Below are 24326 nucleotides of genomic sequence, written 5' to 3'. Positions count from 1 at the left end.
GGATGATCTGTGCACTTAGATTTGAGAAGTTATTATAAATTTCTTTTAAAATTACTTCCTTTTGCAGTGAAATGCCAACAATCTGGGATGGCATGTAGGTTTGAGTTTTAATTTACATGTTCTGAAGAAAAGACTCATTTATGTACTCTGTGCTAATCATACCTTGCTTATATTTCAAGTTCCTACTTAAGTTTTAGGAGAAATTTTACACCTACAGTTTTTAATTCTGTTTCTTTTGAACTAAATCCACATTGGTTTTTGTTCACTCATTATCTTTGCAGCCAGTCTACTGTATTCTGTGATTTAGAGTCTTGCTTTATTTAACTATGCAATAACTTGGCTTTATTGTGCTCTTGATTCCAGTTTATGCTGTTTAGTAACCAGTTAGGAAGATAAATAGATGTTTAAGATGAACTCTTTGGAACAAGTAAAATAAAACCCAGTGTGTTTCGTATGACAGCTCTAGCGCTCTTTCCATCTGTCATTTTTGATATGTGGGCCACAGTCCACACATTTTCTGGTTTGTACAGTTAAGTGAACTATTTGTCTATATTTCTGGTCCCACCATTTCCAGGTTTGCTATAAAATGCTGAGGCTGTTTGGTCTGCCTGAGAAAGTAGATGATTCTGTGGATGATACCTCCTTTATTTTATGGGTTGCTCAAAGAAAATCCCTGAGTATGAAGCAAAATATTTCTAGGCAAAGACTAGGAATAAGACAATCTGGTTCATTTTAACAGATAATGTTAGAGAAGAGCAAGTGCTGTGTTGTGACATCTCTCCTGTTACATTATCCTGAGTTAAAATGCCATTGCTTTTTCCGGGCTGTTGCCTTTTTCTCATTTCTCAGTCCTTTGCCTATCACCACAGCCACATTTGGACCCTTGCTGGGCAGAATGAATAAGACTCTAACATGTCAGTGTTATGGTGCTTTTTACTTGGTAGATGTGTCCCTTTTTGGTCTTGTCCTTGATTTTTACCCACAAGCTCTCAACCTGTTTGTGGCTGTTTCTCAGAGACAGCACTTCACAATCTGTCCATTCCTTAACATAGAAGTTAACACCTGTGCCGCTCCTTCCCAGCCTGTCCCTTCTGAAAAAGTAAGGCAATACTTCTAAAAAGTAAGAGCAAAACATTTAATGGTTTGTATATCCCGCCATTAAAGGTAACCAGTTTTAGGATTTTGTTTAAATAGGGGGGTGTAGTATGTGACAACTCGACTTGTGAAAACATTCTTTTTGAAATAATGTGTTGGTAAAAATACTGTAATACTTGTATTTCTTAGGCATTAAAAGTACGGCAAGCAGACATCACCCGAGAAACAGTACAGAAAAGTGTCTGCGTCCTCAGTCAGCTGGTAAGAATGTTTGTTTAACTCCCGAGGCACTTTCAGGTAACATTAACAATTACTGTTCTTCCATATTCTTATTTGGAACACTTGGCTCCAAATATCTCTTAGTCATTGTGGAGGGTAACAAAATACTGAAGTAAAATTGAATCAAAAGGCCGTGGCATTTGAATGAGCTGCCTTGAATTGTTTCTTCTTGTAAGAGAAATTGGAGAAGTGTCTGCCTGCCTGTTGTCAGGGATGAGGATATCTATTGATTCTTCTTGAGTGCTGTTATCATGTGGTAGGACTGAGAGGTTTGGCCAGTATAATCACATAGAGGCTAGGGTTGAAAGGGACCTCAAAGATCATCCAGCGTGATAACTGGAGGTAGTGGCTGTTGACAACTGTGAAGGAGGTTTTAAGATGGTGACACATGCAGTAAAAGATGTTTTGAAGAAGCATCTTTTACTTCTACCTATTCAGCAGAAGCTGCTTGACACCAGGCAGGGAACAGAAATTCTTTTTGTGCTTAAAGCTGAAGAAAGAACTATTACTGGAGCTGTATGAGCAGTGTTAAAGCAGGAAAGTACTTTGTCAGAAAGGTGTTCAGTGATGGTATGGTACATGCAAATGGAAGGAACGTGGAATTACCATCATTTAAGATGAGCACAGGATAAAGATGCTGAGAGTTAGTCACTGAGGACTGCTCATCCATGAACTCTGTGTAATAATGCGTCAATATTGCAAGGTAAGCATGGGAGAAGATTAAAGTTCAAAATGAATGACTACATAGTTTTATTCACTTGCTTTTGTGTTTGTTTTTCTTCCAAGCCATTGTATGGGTTACTTCAGGCAAAGCTGCAGCTCATTACACACGCGTATTTTGAAGAGAAAGACTTCTCGCAAATTTCAATTCTAAAGGTAACTTTGCAGTAATGGCCACACAGAACAAAGCTTTCAGTGTATGGCTAAAACCTCAGTGTTTTTAATTAGTGCTCAAATATTCCTTTTGCTCCTGTCATTCAGTTTTTCAGCTTTTGTAGTACCTTAACATGAACTAAATGTACTACCCTAATCTGACAGAGGGTCAACTTTCTGATTAGTAATGAAATGCATGATTGTCAGCCTGTATGTCCACTGACTCCATTAGTAAAATTTTACTTTCTTTCTGGAATGAGCCATTGAAATCCTTGTGTAAGTGAATTTTATTTACTCTGGGTTTTATGTGACCATGTGCCATTAACAGCTTCTGGGGGGTTTTTTGCCTTTGTTGTAACTTTTACAGGAACTTTATGATCACATGAATAGTTCCTTGGGCAGTACTTTGCTAGAAGGGTCACAAGTTTATCTTGGTAAGTGACTTGTTTTGTACAAGCAGCAGAGATAATGTTACTCTAAACAACACATGCCTTTCCTGAGCTAATTTGTTTATGTGTATTAACAGATTAAGCACTGGAGGTCTGTGTGCCTGCATTTCTTTATTAATGGATTTAAATAAATGTAAAATGTAGTGTTGCTTTCATAATAGGAGGTATTTGTATGTTGAAAGCCATGTTACTTCTTGACCTAACAGTCTGACTAGTAACTGCTTGTCTGCTTTTGGGAAACAGTACCTTGTTAATTTTTAGGTTAAACTGTTTGATGGAGTAGAGTGCTCAAGCTTTCATCTACCTGTTATTTGGGATATCTACCCCTGATTCTGACTCTTCCCTGCGTTTTCTGAATGCACAGTGTAGTATTTACTTCAGTGTTTCCCTACTGCTGTGTGACAGCCAGCAGGAGTTAGAGCATAACCATTCACAGTATTACTGTCTCCATCATCAATTTAACTCTTGCTCCTGCTCAAAAGATTGAAAGCATTTTGTATGAGTTGTGCTATTGGAATAACCAGGTTCACATAGAATCCCTAATGGGTCTCTCCCTCCTGCTGAAAATGGTGACAAGGAGTAAGTTAGTATCTCTATTGGCTTTTAAATTGTAATAATTGCTCCCTTTTTGGTATCTCAGGTCTCTCTCCTCGGGATCTTGTTCTCCACTTCAGACACAAGGTAGGCATTCTCTGCTAGGTACATAAAGGATGACACCTATTTTAGTGAGTAAAATCTTTTGTGAGGGAAGGAAAAATAAATATGTCTAGACGTACCTGAGGTAGGAGTAAGAAGACTGTCTCCTAAGTACTTCTGGTTACAACCTCCTGATTTTCCTTCACCTTCTACCTGCATTACTTCAGTGAAACTAAGTTCCAGACTGAGTTTTGTCAGTCTGAGGGATTTCTGGAGATTTCTAGGTTTTTGTGATATTTTTCAGTTCTGTCCCAAAGTGCAAGTGGTTATTTGTGGTCTTGTTTCTATTTCTCATTTGATGAAGAATATTGCTAAAGTCTGTGCAGACACAACCTGGAGCATTTTTCCTCATATCTTGTAATTTTTGTAGCTTCTGCCATCATAGAACCTGAGGGGACTTGCACTTCTTTTTCATGTTGACCACTGAAATTCATTGTGTATCACATAGCTAAGGTACAAATAGCATTTAGAATCTTTTATTAACTGAGATGCATCAAGGAAACAAGTTTGAGAATCTGGATTTCATGGTGTACTTACACCTGCTCAGTAGATTTTTCGGGTAGAACTCAGTTTTGTTTACCTTGTCTGCCAGTCATGCTCCAGAAGCATCTGTGTTCTTTCTTGAGTGTAGAGAGTCTGTACAACCACTTCTGATCTAGATGCCTCATCTGCAGATAACTAAAATTAGGTGAGGTGAATGCTATTCTTTGTATTTTGGTGGATTCTTTTCAGTATTTCTGTGGAGGAACTCTTTTACATTTATGCAGTTTACTGTTTTTTAAAATTCTGGAATTGCACAACATGTTCTTTCTGGTAAGCTATGTATGATTCAAATTACAAAGTTCTTGTTTGTGGAGGGCACTTTTATTGTGCATCTCATGCTATTTTTGATTGTGTGCTCAGATGGAGAAAGGGTACTGGAACACTTGTTTTCACTGGTCAGATGTATTTGATCATTGGACAGTTATGCAGTAATTAACATGAAACCTTGAATAAGAGATTATGCTTGCACAGTAGTTTTGATAAATGGCACTGGTTCACTCATCATGTTTTTTCTTTCTGTGTTTTTTTCAGGTCTTGATCCTTTTTAAACTGATTCTTCTAGAGAAAAAGGTAATGTTTTGTGGGCTGAGACAGGTAATTGAAGTACAAATGCAATAGTTAAATTTTTTTCACATATAAAATAGAAGTATCTGAAGTAATACCAACAACTTTGCATCAATATATAAGCTGGGTTATTAGGCTAAAAGTAACTTCTGGGTGTTGACGTATAAATTTGCTTTCACTTCTGTGCTGTCCACACTCTGCCTTGTTAATAGCTGTCCCAGCCAGACTAAGTAAAATGTGATGAAATATGAGCAGAGACAGTTAACATGCTGTAAAAGATAGGAAAGGATACACATCATGCAAATAAGTACCTGCATGAAAAAACTGATAGGAAATGTGGGTACCTAAAAGAGCACGTGCAGCTTTACAGGCATTCAGTAAGTGGAACTTCTGGTTCAGGCTTTAAATAGACATACTAAATGAAACAGGTGCTAAAAGTGTCCCTCAGGAGACAATGTAGAGAGCCCTATCTGTTAGGTCAGGCTGAACTCTGATTATAAATTGGTAAAAACTGCTGAATTCTAGGCCCAGTGTTTGCCTTGGGCTACCTTACTGCTTCAGAAGCAATGCTGTCTTAGTGATCTAAGTATAATATGCAAAATGTGAAATAGAGACATTTGTTTTCTTCTGTGTACATATTAATGGCCTAGAACAAGAACTTTGAAATTACTATATGTCAGCTGCCAGAGACACATTTATGTAGGGATTTTGTTTTGTTTTGGTTTAAAAATTTTGTTTAAAGCTTTTTTTCAGTTTCCCAAATGTGACTTTTTCTTCATTGAACCTGCTGTGTTAAAACCCAGCTATGTCAGAGTGCTGGGAAGAAGCATAGAATTTCCTGTTAGCTGCAACTGGAAAGTCAGTAGGATTTAATCTATAAGATACCAAAACAGTTGTGGGGTTTTTTTAAGTCTATATCCTAGGCCTAGGTGTCTTTTGTGAGGCAGTAAATATGCTATTATATTTTAAAATATAAGTAGCAAGTTCTCTGAAGCTTTTGCACTTGTCACTTAATTCTGTAAGTTAGATATGCTTTGACAGTTCTAGGTATTTATTGATGAGAATAAATGCGGTTTCTGCATTGAAGAGCTGTATGCTGGAGATGACTATATTAAAGGCTATGCAAAAGGTATCCTTGAGAAAATATAACTATGGCATAGTAGGAGTACACATGTAGAAATGTATGTAATCAACACTCAGTATGCAAATTTTTCCCCTAAAATAACTTAATACACTCTGAAAGTCTGCAGTAATTTATTTTTTTTTAATAAACTGTAAGTGAAAACAATATTTTTCAGTTAAAATTTTATAAAGTATCCCTACTGTTCTATTTAAAAATCTTACGCTAACATCTCACCAAGTCAGTTCAGCATTTGGACATACACTTCACTGCGCTACAGTTCTTTTCTGAAACTGCTCAAACCACAAGACACAAATGCACAGGAAAAGAGGAGGGGAAGGGTTTCCCAAGCATGTTCATATTACTCAAACATATGAAATTGTTTTGAAAGCTTATGGAACAAACAAAGCACGTTGCTTCATTTCTGTTTTTCCCTAAGCTCCAACAGGAAGACATCACTTAAAATTTTGAAAGAAAATTGGTTCTCTGGCACTGCCTGTTTTCTGGCAGATGCTAAGGTTCCAGAATAACTGTGGGAATCTGTATGTTCAAAGACCTTAAATATAATATGCAAGAAGCCACTAGTAATGCCAATTTTCCTTGAGCTGAAAAATGGCGCAGACCAATTTCCTTTAATCCGTAGCAATTTGGTTGATGTTTTTTTCACAGGCTAAAAGATTTTTTTTCACCTCTCAGCTGTTATTAGGCTGGAAGACTACTTCCAGATGGTGATCATTTGACTTTCTGCTGCCAGGTCCACCCAATTTGCTGATGTAAATGCTGTGGGCCGTGTAGTGGGGTTAGGAGGGGTAAGGAAGTGTGTACCCTTACAGACAGAAAGATGGCAGAGAGACCTGATGGAACAAATATAGAAAAGTATTTGCCTCAAGTAAGTGGTATACCCAAACAGAAACCTAGACTGGAAGAGATTTCTTGAAAACAAGGTATTTGTTTATAGGATTAATTATTTCCATAGGCTTAAAATAAAGCATGGCTAGGAATGCACAGTGTCTGAGAATCTAAACCTGTGGGAGTATCACAGGGTTTCTGTTGTAGTTCATTGCTATTATATCATGCATTTTTCATACATACATTATAAAGCAACATCCTAAAAGAAGTTAGACTTCTTTATTTCCATTGGAGTCAGCCAAAACTCTTTCCACGGATGAGCTGCTTGTTCTTCTCACCATGCTTTTTCAGTGGTTGTTGCAATTTGAACTCACCTATCTCGTACAGTTTTTCTTTTTAATATGTTTAAGATAATGTAGCAAGTCTGTTTCTAGCTGAGGTACATTACAATTCATTTGGTCTGTGTTAGGACTGTGTAGGTCTTTCTCTTGGTTTGATCAATTCAGTAGCTTGTAGACTGGCAAATACTAGTGGAACATGAGTTATTATTCATAGAATCACAGAATATGCCGAGTTGGAAGGGACCCATAAGGGTCATCGAGTCCAACTCCTGACCCTGCACAGGACCGTCCCCAAGAGCCACACCATGTGCCTCAGGGTTGTCCAGTCTCTTCTTAGCTTACAGCAGAAGTCTCTTATTAAGTCACAGTCCACAAGCTTGCACTTTTAATTTTGTCATATACCTATTAAACTGGACTGCAAAGTCATCAAGTTAGATCATTCTGTATTCCTTTGCATTCTTGATTCCTCGTAATGCTCATGTATGATTTTTTTACTAGTATTGTGCTGATTGAGAATGTAAAAATGGCATTGTTAAACAAATTGACTTTTGTGGGGAATTTTTGGGTTTGGGTTGTTTTGTGGCTTTTTTTTAGTTTTGTTTTGTTTTGTTTTTTCCCATTTCTTTCCCCCTGAAGGCCTATTTTGGAGGAGTTTCAGTAGTAATACTCAGTCTGGCTTCTCTTTCTTCTTTCATTGCTAGCCTTTGACAGCCTCTTTTGAATTCCTAACTAATTTACTAATCCCAGTCTCTCTGATTTAAATAAGGAGATTCTGTTTTCCCATGTTATGCCTTAAGTGCTTTACCAAAGTTAATATTGGTCATGTCTTCTGTTTCCAAAAAGAAATCTTCTTTTGTTACATAAGAATATACCTGTAATAAATGCATGCAGCATTTATCCTGTTTTCATTTACCTACATATCCTTAATATAACTCCTCAGAAGAGATGTTTTTGCATAGGTTTTTGTCAGAGTTCTGGAATGGAGATTATTTAGCCTCTTTGATTTATAAAAGACATTTTAATGTAGTACAAATGAGCAAGAACTTATGTGGTGTGCCAAGAACAACTTTTTTATGTCAGTCATTCAGTAACTGGATCAGTTTGGAAAAAAAAAATCTTAAAAACTGACAGAAAAATCTGCATCACTGTCAAATATGTTACATGTGTGTCTATATGTATAACATATATTACAAATATAGAATTTAAGGATACTATAGACATATTTAAACATTTACTTTGAACTATTTAAGTGGTTCTGTTAGTAAGCAGGCTTTCTAATACAACATAAAAAGTGCCTTAAATAGTTTGCATGTGTTCTGTCTTTGTCATGCATAATAATTTTATTTTTCTCCTTCTCTCGATCCTAATTCCCATTTCCTCTCTTGCATTCTCTCTTCTTCCCATTCCCCTCCCTTCTGCCACCAGGTGCTGTTTTATATTTCCCCTGTAAATAGGTTGGTGGGAGCTCTGATGACTGTCCTGTCACTCTTTCCTGGTAAGAAGAGAAGCTTGGACTTCTTTTTATATGCTTTCTGGTGATAACTGAGACTGGCTGTACTGTGTCATTTGGAAATCAACTTATGTGATAATAAAGTTAGGTTGATATGTTACCTGAAAGATGAGTGACTTGTATGCATGTCCGTGTACTAGGTACACACCTAATACTTACTACTTGCACTTAATGAGTTACTCCTTGAGTTTAGTTGAAGCCACTGGATTTTCTGTATTGCCTATGACATAGATGAGACCCTGATTAAGTCACACATTCCTGTTGAATTCCTTAAAAACCAAAAATACAAACTTCTCTCTTCCCTCTACATGCACTCTTTAAAAAAACCAAACAAACATAACCCCTAACTCTGCTAATTCTTAGCTTCTAACCAGTCTTCTCAAAGCAAAATATTGGGACAGATTCTTTAGGACAGAAAGTGTGAGGTTTGGGGTTTGTTTTTTTTTAACACACCCCTCCCTCCCCAAAGCAGTGTTTGAAAATACATGAATTTCCACTGTGTACACAAGAACACTTTGTCCTTTTTTTTCTTTTTTCCCCCCACAAAAGTAACTTAAATTTCTACTGAGATGCTGATATTCATGTGTGCTGTCTTTTTCCAGGTATGATTGAACATGGTCTTAGTGACTGTTCACATTACAGACCAAGAAAGAGTATATCGGAGGATGTTGGCTTGCAGGAAAATACACCACGGATGGATGAGTATGTTTCTGTGTCTGCTGCTGATACTTCAGATACAAACTTGGAAATGGGAAAGGGAGGCAGGCAGATGACAGGAAGCAATTCAGTGGAAGGTCAAAAAGCAAATGTGCCTTTCTCCCAGTCAGAGAAGACTTGCAATGGAGCCCAGTCCTCCAATGGTACTGTGCAGCGCTTGAAAGTTCCTTCCCGTGCTTCTCCAGCATCCTCTGAAAGCGACTGGGAGACCTTAGATCCCAGCATTTTGGAGGAGTCCAGTTTGAAAGAAGGTGAACGTGAAAATCCGCCATCAGAACAGGCCAAAAGTCTTCTAAGCAAAGGCATGAGCTCAGAAGGCCTTCCCATCACTGTGCAGCCCCAGGCAAACACAGGACAGACGGTGCTTGTTCAGGGACTGGTGTCTGGGCTGGAAGAGGACCAGTACGGGATGCCACTGGCTATTTTTACGAAGGTAAGTGTGTTCTTTGTGGTACCTGGTAACTCAAAAAGACATCTGTTTTTCAGAAGTGGGTAATAATTTTGGTTACTGAACTCCAGGTGGACAGTAGGGTACTACAAAACATGTGAGTACAGTGTCTGGCAAGTGACTGTGTTCCTAGGCAGGTGGAAGAGCATGAGTGCATGTCCAGGAGGGTTGTGCACATGCACATTCCACTTTTCTTTCATGTGAATACTTAAATACTCTTGCAATTCTATGTAGTGGTGACCTGCAACCCCACTGTGGTTAATAAATTGTGCGTATCAGTAACTACTGTTTTCTTTTATACTGAAGAATTGTTGATCTAACCTATATGAAGGCAAGACCAGAGTACTTGAGAAGGGTTTGGATACCTTAATCTAAACTAAGACTCTGAAAGCTATAGCTTTGCTTACACCAAAGCCTATGTTTTCCTCTTTTAATTTATATCTATATAGGTATTTTTGATTGTGTATGTGTGTATAAATGCACAAAATGTGTATATAAATACAAAAAAAAAAAGACAGAATTTCGCCCTTCCCTTCTGTACATGACAACCCTGTTTGTCTGGGTCTCTGTCTCTGTACATGGTGCTGAGCTGCTGAATTTTAAGCTTGCACTGATGTCTAACTGAACTGCAGGTATTCAGATAATGAGCAGTAGGGCTGGTTACTAGGGCTGATTTCCCATAAAAACCAGGGAAAATGCATCCCTTTTAAATATAGTTTTGTCAGTAAAAGAAATGATATAATAGTTTTTGTTATTTTGTTTTTAATGTGATGCACATTTGCCCATAGTAGAAGATAGACGATTCAGATTTGTTTCCTCAAGCTGGTGTGGTTCAAAGTGGTTTTTCTTCCTTTGGAGGGGTGGATTTGCATTTCCTTGCAGAACTTTGTATTTGATGATTGTGTTTGAGCTTCTCACAGTAGCTTTTATTGGAAATGGTGCATTATGTGGGCCCAAGTGAGCAGCTCAAATGTCATTGCCCTGTGTTGCCTCATGTCACCATTAGAAATGCTGCTTCAACAAAGATCTGCAGTCTGGTGGTTGTCCTTATGATCTGTCTAATGAGAACAATAGCCTGTAAATTGTGTTTAGTCTAGTTCTACTGAAAATACTAGATGGAAAGCAAGAATAAAGTAATTGATAAGGGGGCCTACAAGTGCAAACTTCTGTTTGCTGCTCAGCTTATAAAATGGAGAATAATTTTAAGGAAGCTGGCAGTTTCTACATGTTTACCTTTCATTTCACAAAGGCACTTTTCACTTGAGTTCATCCAATGTAATTAAAGCAGAAAAGGCTTTACATGTCTGAGTTAGCAGCAAAATCTGATTCAAAATTACAGTTTGAACCACTTACTGGAAAGTTAACATCTCTTTTAGAGCTCTCATCTCAGGGTTGTTTTATGCCATGCCATAGAAAGACTAATAAATCTGACAAATTTGAATGGGAGGAGATTTTGCCAGGTGGCAAAATACATTATCCAAGTACACCTGAGCATAAGGAGAAATAAGCTTGTGATGCTTGTTTCTTCAGTACCAGTTCTGTAAGATTTAATAGTCATTTCATTTGCACTCTTTTAAAGGAGAATGGAACATGTTCACAGAAATAAAAGTTGTTATACTTACAAATGTGCATTTGGAATCTGACACTTGATACTTTAAATAGGGAAAGATTTCCCAGACATTGCTGCTTGAGCATACAGTAATTAAACCTTCCTTTGCCAGCTTCTTAAGATGTATTTTTTGTAAATTTTCCATTTTAGGTTGGTGATTCCTCTCAAAGCACTTTTGTTCCTTTGACGCAGGCTATTTGTTTTCAGCTGATAAGTGCTTGTCATTTGGAAGGCCATCCCTGTGTCTAATATAACAAAAGGGAATAGTTTTGCTACTTTCTTCCATATGTTTCCAATTACCACGTACTGTGTGATAAAGTGTGTGTGCTCTTTGTTTCTGTCCAGTGTGCCATTAGCCCTAGTGAATAAATTGCTTTGTGCTTTTGCAGTTGAACAGCTGGAATTAGACTTCAGGAGTATGTTGATCCAATATTTAAAAAGAAAATTACCTGCATCTGCTTCTTGATGATGACTGATCTCTTCTCTCAATGACTATAATTCAAAGTCTTTTCTCAAAACGTTTGATTTTTTATTTTTAATTGACATGTAGGATACTAAATTAACTTACAACCATGAAGTGCCTAAAAAGCATAGTGTATTGCTTTCTGTCCTGCTCCTTCTTAAAGCAGGCATGCATGTGCTTATCAAAACTTAATTGCTGTCTCTGGAAATCTCCACCCACAAAATGTGGATAGCAGTCTGTAGCTTTCCTGCATTACGTTCCTCACAACCACCAGAACTTGAGAGATGAATCCTTACTTCCACTGACTTCTTGTCTCTGAAGTGACCTGAGACCTTACTCTTGTTGCTTATTATTGTTCTTATGCTGCTTATTCTGTTGCCTTATAAACACATTTGATTCCCATCCTTTGCATTGTATTTCAGTTTCAGTCCTGAGACTGAAAGGCAAAACAGTGGCTTGAAAAATCTAATTCATGTGTTATCTGGTGGCTTTGCTTTGTAAACACAGTGTAGCAAAACAACAGATAATTGTGGCTGAAACTGTAATAACTAAGGTTCGTTCTGGGTGAAATGTGCTGGCTCTTATTAGGAAAAACTCGGAATATAGCCTGTTATTTTTTTAATGTTAATTCTCTAAATGTGTGTGTCACTCTAGGGGTACCTCTGTTTGCCATACATGGCGCTGCAGCAGCATCATCTCCTGTCAGATGTCACAGTCCGCGGCTTTGTTGCGGGAGCAACCAACATCCTGTTCCGTCAGCAGAAACATCTGAGTGACGCAATTGTGGAAGTATGGATCTTGGCATTTGCACTCCTGGAACCTGAGGGGCAGGGCCGAGGCAGGGGTTGCATTTTAAACACACCTTCAAAGCTTCACGTGCATGCCCAAATTTTTAATTCCTTCCATATGAAATAAATTCTTAAATGCAGAAGGTTATTAAGTATCTATGATTTGAAGGTGTAGGGTTACATAAGCTGTGTTTTTAGATATATTCCAAAATTTGAATTTGCAGGGCACTTGTTAAATTTTCTTTTGTTGCTGGTGTAGTTTTATTTTTCGTGTCATGGGTTTTTTTCGTGGCTTTGTATTAAGGTCTTCCAAAATACGTGCCTGCAGCTCAGAAGCAGATGCAGATATTGATATTGACTTCCTTCTGATTTAATCAAGAGGGTAAAAAAATAGTACAAAATGAAATAGTAAAAATAAAAATAAATAAAAATAACAAATAAAAATAAAAAGTATCTGTGGCACTTCTAGCAAATAGACACAACCGTGTAATCAGCATTTAGTAGCCTAAGGTAGCTCCATATAGATAATCAACTTAATAAATTGAGGTGATAATCAAAGGGCCTCTAGGGAAATAGATGTGAATACCAAACTTCCTCTGCCAAATCCTGTCAAATAGTGGCTTTTACTCTGCGCCAAGGAAATGATCAGATTCTGGATATATCAGAGCAGTATCTGACTTTCTGAGAACAGTAAATTCATTGTTCCCTTGGCATTTGTTTCTTCTTGATGTTTTGGGGGAATGAGGGTTTAGATTTAGATAGCAATATAAGTATGTGTAAGCAGTTTTATTTAGATAAATGTTTACCCTTGGAATTGTTTCAAACAGATAGAAGATGCTCATGTACAAATCCATGATCCAGAACTCCGTAAGATCCTGAACCCAACAACTGCTGACCTGAGATTTTCAGATTACTTAGTGAAGCATGTAACTGAGAACAGAGATGATGTTTTCCTTGATGGCACTGGATGGGAAGGAGGAGATGAGTGGATCAGGGCTCAGTTCAGTGCTTATCTTCATGCACTGCTTGCTGCTGTGCTACAACCAGGTAGAACAGATACCTTGTTTACGGATGGAGGTTGGGGTGGATGTACTAAGTGTTTGCTCTGTTGCTGTAAATGTGTGGCCTGTCATTGGATCTTCTTCTGCCTAAAGTTTCATTTTTGGCTGCTTTTTCAGTTGCCCTTGGCTTATCCTTGTTATTCCTTGACAAGCTTATTACTAATTCTTACTTCACAGCCTTACAGACACTTTCTTCTTAGACTGTCTCCTCCTTGATTTAATTAAGTTTTCCTCCTAAGTAGAAGTACCTGAAACCCCATATATGATGAGACTGTTAGGAACTTGTGTGTCTTGTAGACTGTATTGCAACCTGAAGTTAATTTTGGGAAACTAATTGGATTCAAGGAGACATGAAGTGGCTGTCTTCAGGAAGTTTTACTAGACTGTTCCAGCCTTTTTCCCTTCTTGCCATGGTCCTAAGTAGAGATTCACATAAGTGAAAGGTTTCATCTGCAGGCTTTATAAGCTTGTGTTTACTGGGGCTCAATGTTTTTTGTTTTAGCTCAGAGACAATTCTCTATGTTCCAGCCTTTTGTGCAAATATAAGTAAAAGAATCAGTGTTTAATTTGTGGAAAATATTTAGTTTGCCCAGAACTCACCATGTTTACTTCATTCTTATCAGATTTTTCTCTATTCACACCAATTAACAAGTGCAGATTTTTGTTCTGTGGTATTTTTGAGAAGATATGCGATTGAGAACTTGATTTTAAAATCTGGAAGCCACCAAGTTCTTGGTCTGACAACATTAATACTTTAAGGTGATTACCTGGTTGATATGAAATATCTGGGTTTTCTGGGAACTCATACTATTTCACTGTCTGGCTCTAAAATTATTTCCTATACTCTTCAGTGTTTTAAAAGGTGATTGTTATGATAAGTTTATTCCACAGTAATTCCTACTGTAGTTTTGGAGTGGATTTGTGGGTTACTAAATTTGAATGAGTTACAACATAGTACAACAAAGCTCAGTGTATCTGACCAAGACCAATACAAATGGAGTTTTTGTTCTTGGTTACTGTGTGGCCATTCTGACAGACATATGTTTGGATGACTTTTTTTTGCCAGTAGAGCTCTTTACGTAGAGCTTTATAAATGAACTAAAAATAAGAAAACTAATTTTTAAGCTTTTTTTTTTCCCTCTTGTCCTGGAATTGTATATTTTGAATACTTTAAAATAAAAATAAAACACTTTTGAAGTGCCCAGTTCTTAGAACTGGAGTTTTAATTTTCTTTGACTTGATAAGAGCTTGGAAAAATAAAATTATTCTTCACAAGACAATAATTTGTCTTGTAATTACATCTCTAATGAATTTCTGCAAATTTTCATCTTTATTTTAATTTATCAGACAATGAAAAAACTTTGTCAGACTTCGGAACAACATTCGTAGCAGCCTGGAAAAATACCCACAACTACAGAGTATGGAATAGCAACAAGCATCCGGCTCTTGCAGAGGTAAATTCCAGGTAAGGAAACTTTTTAGCGTTTACTCTAATTCTTTTTATGAAGAAAATTATATCCAGAGCCAGGAGAAGTGAAACTTGTTCAAGTTGATTGTTGGCTGTCCCCAGCTACAGAAGTTTGTCATTCCTCAGGAATTGTCCTCAGATGGTTCTCCTTTTTATTAATTGCTTCCAGGTGTACAGGGAGTAGCTGTGTCCAGGGTTGTCTCTGATGGGTATGGAGGGGAGCTGGCTGTTTTCTGTTGCATCTTCCCTACTTTAGATTGGTTTATGTGTATTTTCACTGAAAGATTAGGCATGCCAGGTTTGGTAGCACTGTTGGCTGTGCATGGGCTTTGTTTAGTGTGAGTTACTACTGTACTACAGGGAATTTTGTTTGCTTTTAGTTTGTCAGCTGCTGTAGTCCGAAAAAGGTTTTTCTTTAGACCTACAAAGCTCTTTTGATCTACTTAAGGGATGCTTTTTATTTGCTCTGTGTTGCTGAAGGGAGGTGCTTTTGACTTAGTGTTGAAAAGATTTGTTAATATCTTGTCTGTAAATAGAAGGCACCTTATAGGTAGTTCATAAGAAATCTGTGTTTGAGTTGTCACTGGAACCCAGCCTTCTGTGAAGTGATAGAGTAGTAAATCTGCAAAATATTTTTAAAACTTGTTTTGGTAAGGCACAGGTAGGAGGACAGCTAATAACTATGTGATACAGATTCATCATGGAAAAAATAAATATTTAATGTTTTCTCGGGTTTTTCCTCTTCTTCTAGCCACCCATTCCAGGGACAGTACTCTGTATCAGATGTTAAGTTAAGATTGTCACAGTAAGTATAAAGTACTTTGATTTGTATTTTTTAAAAGTGTGGTCAAATATTACTAAACTGCATAACTGTTGCTATGATGAACTAACCAAGATAATGATTCAAATTGACCATGTTCTTGAAACTGTACACAACATTCTCTTGCAAAACATCACCACATCTAAAGATGAAACACTTGCCTGAAATAAATAATAAAAAAAAGCTAATGCAATATTTTGTGTTGGACTTTACATATTAGAGCCTTGATTTTTTTTTGTGTTGCAATTATAAGGCTTTTGTATATTTATTTTTAATTTGTAAGCTAAAACTTAAGCTCTTAAAACTTCCATCAGTGTACATTGACATTATTAGGAGACACCAGCTTTTTTTTTTTTAATTAACTGGTTTTTAATACAGCATTGTTCTAAAACTCTCAAAGTTCACTGTATGCATACTGAGACGTCGTTCAACTTCTACAGTTTACAAGTTTAAAATGAGTTTTGCATAATTCCTTATTGCACCAGACTTAACTGAACTTTACATTGGTCTCAGCTCCTGTAGTATTCAAGTCTAAAACTTAGTGGTGCTTGTTATTGCCATGGCTGTTCATCTCTAACTGAAGCCAGAATTCAGTCCTGGGTTTATGCACCAAGCAAAACAGATTGTTTTCTCACTTAGCTGTGTTGACCATAAAACATTTAGAGACTGGTTCCTTAAGATGCCTGTAAATCAGCAGTACATACACTATGCCTGCCTCAGCTGTGGAAACATTAATTTCAATGCACTGTGGGTAGACCTAAACCACATGCTAACAGAGAACAGCTCGAGGAATAAAAAGGTTCAGACTTCAGCTCGCTGAATCTTTCTGGTGCTTTTGCTGACCAGTGACAGATTAAATTTCCGTGATGGCAATTGAGAATGCAAATGAGTCAGGATTAATCTCAAGGTAATTGCCTTCAAGAAGGTGCATGCTGATAGCAGCTCTTTTTATTAAAGGATAATCCTTGTAGAAAGACTTAATTTGAAAGATGTGTAGGTGTCTATAATGTTGCCCTATTTTTGTGTTTGAAAGGCAGGTTACTAACTCTTCTGGGTAGGGTGAGACCAGTAGTTCCTAGTGTGCTTCTAATAATATGTATTTTTACAGCAGTGCTTTTGTTCTCCAGGTGGGACTTTGCTATCAGATACTCATCAAAATTACTTGCTTTTGCAAACTGAGCCTAAACTTGGTTTCGGTGTGTTCTATTCTTTCTGCTTTTTCCATCCACACTGAAGATTCTGAAAGTGGGAAAAGAATGTGGCATGATGTGTTTTTAAGTTTCATATTAATGGGTTTGCAATGCCTGAAATGTGGGATTGAAAGTCACAATTTAAAACGATCAGATTATTTTCAAATTATTGTACTTGTGCAGTAGAACTGATTGCTTTTGTGCTTTTCTTTCCAAATGATGATGGTCTGTCATTTTTTTTGCATTTCTTTAACAAAAGCATGAGTGTAAACTGTCCTTGATCAAAAATTTCATCTTAGAGAAAGACACAAAGTAGACTCTCTTTAGAAAGAAAAGGCTGATCAGTAACACTGTTTTGTTTAAAGGTTATATACTGGGGCTAAAACTTCTCATAACTGCAAATCTGACTTTGTAATTTAGAACATAATGCATCTTGGTAAACATTTAGGAAAGGGTGATTAGACATTGTAATGGATGCCCAGGGAGGTGGTGGAGTCCCAGTCCCTGGAGGTGTTTAAGGAGGGACTGGATGTGGCACTTAGTGCCATGGTCTAGGTGACACAGTGGTGTTTGGTCATAGGTTGGACTCGATAATTTCAGAGGTCTTTTCCAGCCTAATTGCATCTGTGATTCTGTGAAAGGTTCAAAGTGTGCCTTGTAAGAGTGAACCACTGATGTTTTGACAGCATCTTTTCTTCCTCTGAGAAGCTTTCCTAACTGATCTATGTGGATAAGATGCACGCAGGAACTATGGGCTTGATCATATATATGAACTATATATATGTATGCTATGTAAATCTGTGTGTAATGATACATACTTTAATTATGTGTTTTATTTACACCTGGGAGTAATAAGAAGTCAGTGAACTAACAGTCTTCAGTATCTCTCTTGATTAGCTCTGTGCAAAACAGTGAACGTGGAAAGAAGATTGGAAATGTGATGGTTTCCACCAGCCGAAATGTTGTACAAACAGGAAGAGCTGTAGGTAAGAAGTGTATTTAAAATCAGCTTGCATCTAAGCCATATCTCTTTTGAAGAAGCATCCTGTTTCTCAGTTATATTTTGGTTTAATCCAAATGTACTTTATGACATACACACAAACCGGAGCAACATTTTGAAGGGTAGAGCTGCTGATTGAGGCCCCATATATTGTGTAATAGTGGAAAGAGAAGCAGCTAGACAAGAAATTAGTGTACATTCCTTTTTTTGTTGTGGCCTGGAGACGAATATGGGAAGAGATGTTCAGGGAAGAGGTTTCATGTAATCTGGAAATCCTTAGACCACACCACCTTCTGCATTAAATTATTCTCAATTTTTATTCTCAATTTTTATATTACTTCGACTGGAACTATCTAGAGCTGGGTGAAATCAGAAATAGTCCATGTGTCAGTTTCTGCAGGTTTTGCAGCTGTCTGTAATTTTCTGGGAAAGCATTTGTTGCATTTCAACAGGGGCTTTGACATCAGGGATTTGACATCATATTGTCATCTTGCAGTGCGAGATAATGAGAGTCCACCCAAAGGATTTGATAGTTGTTTGGCAATGGCTTTGCCAAAAATTGTTTAACTTCCTCTTTTTTCCCATTGGAGTCTGTCTTCTCTTTTTGCTGTTGTACACTCTGGCAAGGAATGCCTTTTGGCCCAAAGTCTAGCAAGCCTTCCTGGGCAAAGGACATCATAGGCCATTTCTGCTGAGCTACTGCGCTCAAGTTCTTTGAATGTTTTCTGACACAGATTCTGGAATTGGATTTTAAATCCCAAATTGGACAACCAATTGTGCAATTTTAAATTTTGTTTTAATATTTCTTTGTAATACCTCAGTAATGATAACACTTCACTGTGGATCTTTGGTTTGTATTGCAGGTCAGTCTGTTGGAGGAGCCTTCACAAGCGCGAAATCAGCCATGTCATCCTGGTTTTCCACTTTCACGCAGTCACCCCAAAGCCTCGGGGACTAAGTGCTGGTTTTTCATAATGCTGCTGACTATTTCAGGTGCAATGCTATCTCTGAGCTGTAAAAAGACTGCTCCGAAATGTAGGATTGGAGATTAACTACCCAGGACCAAAATATGTTGTTTGCAAGCAGGTGTGGGATGTTATTATTCAGTTTCACTGGAAGTGTAGAAGAATGGTGAGTGTCTCCGTACAATGGGGTGGCATTTGCAGTATATTGGTTATATTTAAGATGACTACTTCTCTTTAAAACTGAGCCTTTATAAAGACATTAGCAAACAGGGCTTGTTGCAAGCCAAATGTGTTTGACTTTAGATTTGTACATTTTCTTGGATGTTGAAAATATTTATGTAAACTAGTTATATTTTTCAATCCAGATAGCCAATTGTTTGTGAATTCTTGTTAGAAATAAGCAGAATATAAATACTGATTCCTCTTTCAGGTTGGATTTGAGAGAATCTCTGCAACCCTTTAAGGGTTCCAAGCCAGGTGGAACTTTCTCGCTTTCACCTGCAAACTAAACTCAACAAGGTGCAGAGTAAGACTGTGGCTGACAAGGGTTTTTTTTCCTTTATCCTCTGTATCCATGTAGTGTTGTTTGAATTAATCTGGCTCTGACTCTCTTTGTGTCTCCAAATTTACGTGACAGTTGCGAAATCATTATTTTTTTTTCACGTTATACAGTAGGCCTTCATAACTTTGCATATGTTTTTGTTGTGTTGTTTTTACCCTGGGACACGAATGGGATTCCAGTTGGAGAGATCTCTTCAGGGAAAGTATTACAAAACATTTCTCCCAAATTGGGAATGGATCTTAGAAAGTTTTGTGAGGTCTCGCTCTATTAGGATGTAATTACAGCATCAGTGTAGTTTGATACATACGAATACAAAGTACTAAACCCACCCAGAACTAGAACAGTAGCAAACTCTGCGTGGCTTTTTTTTTTCCCCATACTAAAGTGATGAAGATTCTTCCAAATGAAAATCAGCTATATCGATTTTCTGTGTCGACTCAGGGAACGATCCATTTGGATAACTACTTTTTTCATAAGGAGAGTAACACTAGAATTGAGAGAGTAACTAAACTGTCTCGGTTCGTACCCTTGTGTGAAGAAATTTGTTTGAAAAGATGTGGCACAATTCTGTATTTCCTATGTGACATGCATGCGGTGTCTTCTGTATGCAAGCGTATTGCACTTCCTACATGTCTTGATTCCAAGGGAGATTATTTCCTGTTTTCTTGCAATGTGTGTGCCTCTGTATGCCTTCTGACATCCCCACATGGTAGCTGTTAACATTTTCTACATTGCATTATCAAGTGTTCCAACTTTTCTTTACCAAAAGGCTCTTAGTTTATTGCCTCACTGGTATCTTGTCAGCGTTTTGCCATGTTCTTTTCTGGGGCCAAGATTTCTAGTCATGGTTATTTCTCCTGTTCCTCAAATGAAATGCAGCAGCTGTACGAGAGATAAACAAGAAGGCTTGAATGTAATGTGTTTTAAGAAATTATGTTCTAATTTCTTATGTGCATTTGTAAAGGTAATAGAAAAGCTACATTTGCATCACGCTGTCACCATCCAGCAACATGGTTTTCAGTTTTATTGCTTCGAACAGTGATTTGAAAATGCAGGATCTGGTTTAAAGCCTGCATTAATTTTTTTCCAGGACAAATTAGATAGAATGACTGTGGCAAACCTGAAAGTATACAGCTAGTTTGAGTAGTTTGATTTGAGAAGGGCAAAAAAGGCCCCTAAAGCTCTATTAATTTACTGCTTCTGACCCAAGAAGTAAGATGTATCTGTTGCTCCTAGTCTCTGTGTGTATTTGTATATCTTCTAACACTTCTGATGCTCTTTTCTGTTTTATTCCACAACTCTGTAATAGACATTTGTATCTTTTCAAAGACTAGGTATTACTTTATATGCAGTGAACTAAGACTAAAGCTGTCTTTATTCGTGGTGAGTCTAGAGCTTTCTGATTCAGCATGCAGATAAGAAAATAACCAAAAATAATCCCTTGCTTTTGTGAAATGACAAACGTATTGTCTGCTGTCTGGGATTTAAATGGTTGGGGTTCGTGCTGTCCTGAAGACTGCGGAAAGGTTCATGAAGTACTTAAGCACCTATAAAACTTAACTTCAGCAACTTAAGGCACACTAGGTAGATTTAGGCTTAGGGCCTCAGGGTGGTGAGTTCTAGAAGCCAGGCAAGTGGTTGGTATTTACAAGGTGTAGAAACAGGACCTTTAAGGATCCCTTTTCAATATCCTTGTTTTTTTCACCTCCTCACGTGCGTTTTCTCTGTAGAATTCTCCTGTGCTCCAAATTTATATGGAAGATGTATTAGCTCTCAGCATTCCCCTTACTCTGACAGACTCCCTTGCTGGCCTGGGAATACTAGAAAGCTGACTTCTGTTCATTTGTTTGTTTTGTGGTGGATTAGTCTGAGGAAAGGCAGAACGAGGTGGCATCTGGAGTGCTAAGCTGACGCATAGCTGCTTGCTGCTTTGTACAGCAACTGTGTCACGATACTTCACAGTATTTCTCTTATGGGCAAAGACAGATCTTCCTCTGCAGTCTTATTCCCACTGTCCCAGCTGTCTCTGTTGTGGAGCCAAACATACAGCCTGATTAAGAGTATTTTCCTTTCTTTAGAAATGACAGAATAAAAAACTTGTATTAATTTTCAATCTTTTTAAGAACCGGCATCCTGCTAGCAAACTGATCTTGGATTTAAACTCATACAGTGATTAAGATTCATGGAGTGGGTGGAGATGAAGTGATCTTCGTAATTAGTGGTCTTCATTAACATCTATGTTTGCTCTTTGGTATTTGCTTAAGCTTACTTTTCTGTAGGAAGGCATGCAGCCACTGAGGTTCATCTAGTTCTCATGTAGTTCTCTTCTTAATTTAATGTTTGTAACATCTTTAGTTAAATCCAGTGCAAATTCAAGCTATTTTCCTCTCCTCTGTTTTAAAATTTCCAGTGCAGGCATTATTAATTATTCAGAAAGATTTAGGCAGTTGACTTCCATTGCAAAGACCCTGACGTGCATTTCTGCGCTGTAAGAAACAGTGAGTCCTAAGTGAATTGGTGATAGTGCCTTTAAATCAGTCAACTGTGAAGGTATTGTTACAGCTCTGTTGTGATTTGATGTTGCAAAGGTATTTCTGGCTGTCAACATGCAGCACACACTGACTTACAGGTAATACAATAGCACACCTCTCAACTTTCTGTCATCAAAGGCATCAGCTTCAGCTTTTTGTATGTGCCAGCATTTGAGGAACTGCCTATTGAGCATAGGTATGAGATGTAAGTCCCCAAAGCCCCCTAAGATCCGAGTATTGCTGACCTAATATTTCATTTGAGTAAAGAGTTCGGCATCTTTTATCAATCATTTTCATGTCATAACCTTGATTCCTGTGCACATCTGACACCAGTTTCCTCAAATGTCACAATGTAATTAGACTTTTTAGGTCAGTGTTCTAGTACACTGCACTTGTTTGACCTTGTACATCTGTTTTAAGCACCTTTGTAATTAAATATAATATTTTGCCTAAACAAGCTTCTGATTTCCATACAAATTATTACTAAGCAGAGAAACTTATGTGGCAGTATTTAATTGTAAAAGTGAAGGCGTGAATGCTGGTTTTAAACATAGAAACTATTGCTTGATGATTGAACACACAAGTAATGTATTTGATTTTTCTTGTGCTGCTTGAAAAATAAAATACATCCAACCTGTTTAAAGTTTGGTCTGCTCAAAAAGCTGTATTATTTTAATAATTTAACCCCACCAGAAGACACTTGCAGGCATCTGTTTTTGATATTGGTAGCTGCTTGTAATTCACTGGCAGTCTTTTTGAAATTCGTCTTCCATTTAAACTGATGGTGGATGCTGCTTTTTGCAAATTTAGGACAAGAGGATCCTCTAGTGTGACTTCTTATTCCCTATGGGGTGCTGCTCATTGTGAATTGATTAAAGTGTTCAGGAGGTCACAGACCTCTCACATCAGTAAGAACTTCAGGTACAACTAAAACTTTGGTGTAGATTTAGCTTCAAAGTAGCATGTAGTTCCTGTGGATTGTGACATGTGGTCAAAACCAGGATGCCATGAAAATTAATTGCTGCACATCCAGTTCTCGGCCACAGTGAGCTGTTTTAAGACTTTGAAACTTCTGCCATAATGTTGTTGTTGTACCTACCTGAGAATGATTTGGTAAATGGGTGTTTCCAGTGGGAGGAAACTTAACTGCCTTGAGTAACATTCAGATGTGAATGAGATGGAGCTTGTGTCTAGCGAACGGCTGCAGTTCTCTAAAATTTTTTAATGTATTTCCGACCACGTGCAAGTAGTTGTGCAAACACGCTGAAAGATAAATTTACATCATGTTTTTTTATGCACTGTAATTTTACTTTCTTGCAGGTATTTAGTTTTCATTAAAAAGGGCAACATGGAGGGTATTCATTAAAGGGAGAAACACTACATTATTGTATTATGATTAAAGATGTATGACAAATTGCTTCATGGTGTTTTGAGTCTTTAATATTATAGTAGAGAAGGGACTGACTTAAAGAAGCAGGCACAGAGCTTTACTTCTGTGTTGTTTCTGGTCTTGACCCCATTCTTTATCAAACATTAGAAGTAGTGTTTGGATTCATAAAATATATGGAGGTGGATCACTTCTGTCAGTTAAATAGTTAAATTGTGACCCTTACTCAGATTACCTTATTCCCTGTAAATTGACATCATATATGCACAGCATCTGTACACAGGTGGCTTAATCTTAATTATGATGGAACTTGGAAGTCTAGCTGTCTTGAGTCCTACTGTATAGGTTCAGAATTGCTTAATCATACATTGCTCCTCTTGTAATAATATTCCAAAATCAACTGGTAAAGTAAGATTTTTTTTTTGTTACTTCCCTGCCTGAATTTATTGACTTAATGTCGATGAAAGCACAATTATTGTTTATCTCAATAGTAGCAGAGAACATCTACAAAATCTTTTGTCTTAATGTAGATCACCAAGAAAGCACCACTGCTTTCTAGATCAAGTGAGCATAATCAAGTAGAATGTTTAGACTGAAGGAAGAACAGTTATCTAAAGTGAAGGCAGATGTACAGCTGTCTTCTTGTCTTAAAAACAATATGGGAAATAACATCACTTGCATATTGTATGAAACAGGTGGAAAATACTGGAGAAGAAACTCAATTGGTTTCTCATCTTTCAATTCAGATACTTTAGAAACACCCACTGAAACACAGTGGAGAATTTAAAAGCTCAGGCACACCAGAAAGTGGCAAAAAAAAAGCTGAGCATAACATATTGCCTAATGTGACCTGTGGTTAGTGACCTTTGCTGCTCTGAATAATTTGTGTGTGTATGAATTTTGACAAGTGTAATACTGTGCCAGAGAGCTGGATGAAACATATGCCCACTCTTAAATTTTGGAGATTGTTTCTTAATGATTTTTTTCTCTTCAGTGAA

General features: G+C 37.4%; 1 protein-coding gene across 1 annotated transcript in view; it reads left to right on the top strand.

Annotated features, from left to right (window-relative positions):
- AVL9 (AVL9 cell migration associated) overlaps window positions 1-23359 on the top strand; it is a 28154-nt gene extending 4795 nt beyond the window's left edge. Inside the window, exons 4-16 of the mRNA XM_018075114.3 lie at window positions 1285-1356; window positions 2161-2250; window positions 2615-2681; window positions 3337-3377; window positions 4467-4505; window positions 8235-8304; window positions 8922-9469; window positions 12211-12345; window positions 13172-13391; window positions 14753-14870; window positions 15625-15678; window positions 17781-17869; window positions 18747-23359. Of these exons, the coding sequence (XP_017930603.1) occupies window positions 1285-1356; window positions 2161-2250; window positions 2615-2681; window positions 3337-3377; window positions 4467-4505; window positions 8235-8304; window positions 8922-9469; window positions 12211-12345; window positions 13172-13391; window positions 14753-14870; window positions 15625-15678; window positions 17781-17869; window positions 18747-18841 (1638 nt within the window). The 3' untranslated portion in view covers window positions 18842-23359. The remainder of the gene's footprint in view (window positions 1-1284; window positions 1357-2160; window positions 2251-2614; window positions 2682-3336; window positions 3378-4466; window positions 4506-8234; window positions 8305-8921; window positions 9470-12210; window positions 12346-13171; window positions 13392-14752; window positions 14871-15624; window positions 15679-17780; window positions 17870-18746) is intronic.
- The last annotated feature ends 967 nt before the right edge of the window (window positions 23360-24326 follow it).

The sequence above is a fragment of the Manacus vitellinus genome, unplaced genomic scaffold (assembly GCF_001715985.3).
Source record: "Manacus vitellinus isolate BGI_N305 unplaced genomic scaffold, ASM171598v3 scaffold_3_pilon, whole genome shotgun sequence".
In the NCBI taxonomy this organism is placed as follows: domain Eukaryota; kingdom Metazoa; phylum Chordata; class Aves; order Passeriformes; family Pipridae; genus Manacus; species Manacus vitellinus.
The sequence above is the reverse complement of the archived record's forward strand: the minus strand, read 5'-3'. Positions and strand labels throughout refer to the sequence as shown.